General features: G+C 35.9%; 2 protein-coding genes across 2 annotated transcripts; both read left to right on the top strand.

Moving 5' to 3' along the window:
* The first annotated feature begins 1,239 nt into the window (after positions 1–1,239).
* On the top strand, positions 1,240–1,943 carry LOC121211850 (alpha-amylase). The gene is made up of 3 exons (XM_041084294.1): positions 1,240–1,317; positions 1,402–1,534; positions 1,621–1,943. The coding sequence occupies exons 1-3, from the start codon at positions 1,240–1,242 to the stop codon at positions 1,941–1,943; spliced, it is 534 nt and encodes a 177-aa protein (XP_040940228.1).
* LOC107917538 (alpha-amylase-like) lies at positions 1,344–2,858 on the top strand. Its single transcript, XM_016846868.2, has 3 exons — positions 1,344–1,534; positions 1,621–2,405; positions 2,486–2,858. Exons 2-3 carry the CDS (start codon positions 2,049–2,051, stop codon positions 2,735–2,737), a joined length of 609 nt encoding a protein of 202 aa, XP_016702357.2. The 5' UTR covers positions 1,344–1,534; positions 1,621–2,048; the 3' UTR covers positions 2,738–2,858.
* The last annotated feature ends 3,124 nt before the right edge of the window (positions 2,859–5,982 follow it).

The following is a 5,982-nucleotide window of genomic DNA, read 5'->3' as shown; positions in this document are numbered from 1 at the left end:
CACCGTAATCAAATTTTTTATTACCTTTCATCACCTCATAATTTATTTATTAATCTTTATATACGGGTTAGCTTATTGCTTGCTTAGTTGTTCAATTATCTTCATTCTTGTCACTATATATTATATATATATTAAATGTAAAAATGTAATTTTTTAATAAAAGTTATTTTAAAGATAAAATGTGAAATTGATACCAATATAAAATTTTAACACAAATATTTTATGACATCATTAATAATTCAATTTTAATATAAATATTTAATATGACTAAACAATTCAATAATATAAATAATATAAAATGTAAAATTTAATTTAATAATATAAATAGTAGATATAAATAAAATTATTACTATTTATGTTTAGGGATTTTTTGGGGATAATTTTGATTTTTTATTTGGGAGTAAAGAGTGAGAAGTAAAAGTTTAGGGGAAAAATAAAAAGTTTTGGAGAGTAAAAGTTTGAGGGAAAGTAAATAGGGGAAGTAAAATTTTGGAGGAAAAATATTAAAAAAAAGGGGGATGGGTTTGGGGTAGATGGAGGGTGGGATGGGAAGGAAGTAAAAGTTTTGGGGGGAAAGTGGAAGGGAGTAAAAATTTAGGGGGAAAATAAAAAGTTTTAAGAGTTTTGAGGAGTAAAATTTTGAGGAAAAGTAAATGGGAGAGTAAAATTTTGATGGGAAATGGATTTTGGGTAGATGGGGGATTAAGATAAGAGGTGAGTAAAAGTTTTGGGGGGAAAAGTGAGAAGGAGTAAAAGTTTTGAGGAAAAATAAAAAGGTTTCGGAGTTTGAGGTAAAAATATAAAATATTATAGTTTAAAATTTGAATTATTTAAATTATTCGAGTTATTCGAATTCGAATACTCAACTCGATTCGAACTCGAAATTTAAAAAAAAAATCGAGTTAACTCGAATAACTCAATTAACTCGAAGAACTTGATTCGTTTAACTCAAAATTTAAATTTTTTTCGATTTTTTTGAATCGAATCGAATTTTACTCATCGCTCGTAGATGTTATTTTTAAAAATTCATTAACCTTTTAGTTTTTTCCAAGTCCACTAACCGGTAACGCAAGAAAACAGAGTGAAAATTCAGAAATTGATCGTCATCTTCTCCCCTTCACACGTAGTTCAATTCTTTTCCAACTCCACTAAGTTGACGAAATTGAAGAGACAGTTTAAATCCCTTAGCTCGCTGCTCTACTCCCAAAGAAGCAAAACAAAACAAAATTAGAGGCAAAAATGCTTACTTCACTTTGCTTCGTATTTATCTTCATCTTTGTCTTCTCCCCTTTCGCAACCCCCACCTTATTGTTCCAGGTAATGTCTATTTTTATCTTCTGCACTTATGATTGAATGTTTTGGGTCTTTGAATTTGGATGCTTTTCTGTTTTTTTCTTTCAGGGTTTCAACTGGGAATCATCCAACAAGGCTGGTGGATGGTATAACTTTCTCCAGAGTTCTGTTTCCGATATTGCTAACGCCGGTGTTACTCATGTTTGGCTCCCACCACCCTCCCAGTCAGCTGCTCCCCAGGGTACCCTCCGATTGAATTTCTTCATTCATCACATATGTACAGGTTAACTAATGTGAATGATACCATGAATGAATTTATATGTTCAGGATACTTGCCAGGAAGGCTATATGATCTTGATGCATCAAAGTATGGATCTCGGGCTGAATTGAAGTCATTAATTGATGCTTTCCATCAAAAGGGAGTCAAATGTGTAGCTGACATCATCATAAATCGTAGAACAGCCGAGAGGCAGGATAACAGGGGTATATATTGCCTCTTCGAGGGTGGAACTTTGGATGATCGTCTAGATTGGGGACCATCCTTCATTTGCAAGGATGATACTGCCTATTCTGACGGTATTGGGAATCCCGACACCGGACTACCCTATGATCCTGCCCCAGACATTGATCATCTCAACCCAAGGGTATAAAACGAATTATCAGATTGGTTGAATTGGTTAAAGACTGAAATCGGATTCGATGGATGGCGTTTCGATTTCGTAAGAGGGTATGCCCCAACCATAACCAAAATCTATATGGACCGAACTTCACCCGACTTTGCTGTGGGGGAGAAATGGGAAGACTTTATTGATGGACAAGAAGAATTACATCGTGCTGCGCTAAAAGATTGGGTCGAAGCCGCCGGAGGCACAGTGACAGCCTTCGATTTCACTACCAAAGGGGTTCTAAATGATGCAGTGCAAGGGAAGTTATGGCGATTAAAGGACTCCAATGGGAAACCTCCAGGAATGATTGGACTTTTACCTCAAAATGTTGTGACTTTTATAGATAATCATGACACTGGATCTACACAAAACATATGGCCATTCCCATCTGATAAGATAATGCAAGGATATGCTTATATTCTAACCCATCCTAGCATCCCCTCCATAGTATGTTTTACTCTGCATTTTCATCTTATTCTTATCATCACTTTCTTAATGAAATGAAAACTTGATTTCTTGCTCTGCAGTTTTATGATCATTTCTTCGACTTGGGGTTGAAGGATGAGATCAGCAAACTGGTGGAAATAAGGAATAGGAATGGGATTCAAAGCACAAGCACAGTTACTATTCTAGCTTCAGAATCTGAACTTTATATGGCATCTATTGATGATAAAATCATAATGAAGATTGGGCCAAAGATGGATCTGGAAAACTTTGTTCCTCCCAACTACCAGCTTGCTACCTCAGGGAATAACTATGCTGTATGGGAGAAGAAGTGACAAATTGAAATGATAATTTAAACAAAAAAGTGACATTTGGATTATGTTCCAAACACTAGTCATTGTTGTATCTTTAACCAAAATTCTGGTTTTCTATATAAAGGAAAATCTAATAATGTTTGAATCATCACCGCTTTTTCCTTTATTGCTTCAAATTATTAGGTACTACACTATTTCAACTGAATATAGAAATATTTAGAGAAATGAATTCTTACTGAGAAATTGCTTAGTATTATTTTCTTGCTTTGAATCAATGTACAGCTGATGTTTATATACATGAATCAGAGTAACTGCTCCTAACTACTACATACCAGACTTAGGCAACAAATGATAACCGAGTAACAACTTTTAACAGAATGATACCAGCTTTCTCAAGTGGTACGACCCGAAGTAGATGTCGAAAGCGAGTAAAAGTAGATACAGACAGTGGTTTAGTAAGAATATCTGTAACATGGTCACAGGCGGGCACTTTGTTAACAACCAAGGATCCATTAGCCACCTTTTCACGAACAAAAAATAAATCAAGTTCGACATGTTTAAACTTGGAGTGTAAGACCGGATTAGCTGCAACAGCTACTGCATTGGAATTATCACACCAAACAGCAGAGGATCAATATAACTAATTCTTAACTTAGTCAACAGAGAAACTAACCTAGCAATATCACTGGTGGCTACAGCTAAACTTCGATATTCAACCTCTGCCGTGGACCGAGAAACAACTTGTTGTTTCTTATAACACCACGAAATAGGTGTATGACCAAAGTAGACACAATAGCCCATAGTAGAGCGATGATCATCAAAATCAAGTCCCCAGTTGGCATCAGCATAACTGACCAAAGAAAGTCTATCAGATTGTCAAAAAATCAGCCTATGAGTAAGAGTGCCATGTAAATACCGCAAGATACGTTTTATGCTATCATATGAGCCGTAATATGGGCATGCATGAACTGACACACACGATTTACAACATAAGCAATGTCCGGCCTAGTTAAAACCACATATTGAAGAGCACCAGAAAGACTTCGGTATTCAGTAGGGTCAGCAAGTCAGTCACCCTCATCTTTAGGCAAGGTAGATGAACTAACCATTGGCATATGGACACTCTTTGCATTAGCCAGAGAACTCCTATTAAGAAGGTCCCAAATATATTTGCACTGGCACAAGTGAAGAGTGCAAGAAGATGATCTACTGACTTCAATCCTTAAAAAATAATAGAGATCACCTATATCCTTTAGAGAAAATTCGTTGTGTAGCTGCTGAACAAAATAGTTTATTTCGTCAGTCGAACTTCCAGTAATAATAATATCATCCAAATAGACCAATACATGGACAACGAACTTGGTTGAAACTTTAACAAACAATAAAGCATCGAATTCAGATAAGACAAACCCAGTAGAGACAAGGAACTATTTCAATTTTCAAACTAGGCACGAGGGCTTGCCGTAAGCCGTACAATGCCTTTGTCAGACAACACACCAACGACTCACCATTTTGTCCGTATTGAACATAGCCTGGAGGTTGCTGCATGAATGCTTCATCAATCAGGTCTCTATTTAAAAAGGAATTGTTTACATCAACTTGAGGAAGTTGCCAACCATTGGATACGACAATAGATAAAATGGTTCGGATATGTAACATTCCCAACCCGTATTCATCACCAGAATATGGTTACGAGGTATTACCGATCAATACACAACATATAGCATTCATTCTCATACATCATTCAATACAACCACATTGTCCCTTATAAAGACCTACGAGGCCTTTAACATGATTTAGAAGTGGTTCGGGACTAAGCCAATAGCATACAAAAATTTTAGAAAACTTAGAAATTTTTCTTATAAACAGAAGGCACACACCCGTGTGAATAGGTCAAATGCCTCACACAGCTAGTAGACACGTTTGTGTCTTAGGCTATGTGAAAACAGGGCACACATACTGACTTGCATCACACTGCCGAGGACACGCCCGTGTGCCAAGACGTGTGAAAACTGGAGAGTATACTGACTTGGGTCACACAGCCAACCATACACCTGAATGTCCAGCCCATGTGCCTTTTAGGGGGTATACTGACTTATACCACATGGCCAGTCACACGCCGGTGTGTGAGACCGTGTAGAGCATACTGACTTCAATTCAACTTCAACACCAGGGGATACACGACCGTGTAGCATAACCATGTGTGACACACGGCCGAGACACATGCCCATGTCTCTGCCCGTATGGACAAAAATAGGCCATTTGCAAAGCCAATTTGCCACCCTTTTTGCACATACTTACATAAGCTCATAAGGTATCATTTTAAGACACAATTATGCAACCAAAAGTCATTAACCAATACATAATCATACCATATCCATCTAAACTAAATTCAATACTCAATTCCATATCATTTTCCTATTCAAATACCAAACAATTTAACTTTCTTTACTAAGCATAATTCACAAGTATAATTCATTTAGAAAAACCAATCCTAACATACATAACTACTTCAATCCCATTCATTCATTATAGGTCTATTACCAAACATTAAAAGTAGAACTATTTGTACATTCATAAGCATCATCAAGTTCATCATCTTATGCCAACTCAAATGGAAAAAATACATATTCATCAAACATACCAAAATGACTCAAGCTTATACATGCCATATACCATATATACATAACTTCAAAAGTACCAAATAGATGATCGATAGTGTGATGATGTCTCTGACGATCCCTGGGTTTGAGCTAGCTCCGTAAAACTATAAAACATAAAAAATTAAACAAAGTAAGCTATAAAGCTTAGTAAGTTCGTATGTGAACATGAAATAATCACAACTTTTATATAGCAATTCAAAATAGATACTACCATCAACATATAAAGCATCAGTTCATGAGCTAACATAGAATTTATTCATATCCTCATTCATGAGTTCTCAACTTCATATATCTCAATGCTTTAATAGTTTTCCGTACATACCTATACCGATACATTTCTATTTCTCATCAATACTTTTATCAAACCGCTCCGGTTTATAAGTGATTACGATAAAATTCATTGATTTTCCGATGTCATAGTCTAACTATGGTCTTACATATGCATTGCCAAGGCCCTACCGTGGTCTTTCATTCACATGCCATAACCCGGTTATGGTCTTATTATTCGATTGCCATAGCCCGGCTATGGTCTTATTCAGCAACTTGCCTTACTTAATTCATACATTTCATTTAATATTTCAACATTTATCAAATAGAATAATT

Source organism: Gossypium hirsutum, chromosome A01, assembly GCF_007990345.1.
Source record: "Gossypium hirsutum isolate 1008001.06 chromosome A01, Gossypium_hirsutum_v2.1, whole genome shotgun sequence".
In the NCBI taxonomy this organism is placed as follows: Eukaryota; Viridiplantae; Streptophyta; class Magnoliopsida; order Malvales; family Malvaceae; genus Gossypium; species Gossypium hirsutum.
The sequence above is the reverse complement of the archived record's forward strand: the minus strand, read 5'-3'. Positions and strand labels throughout refer to the sequence as shown.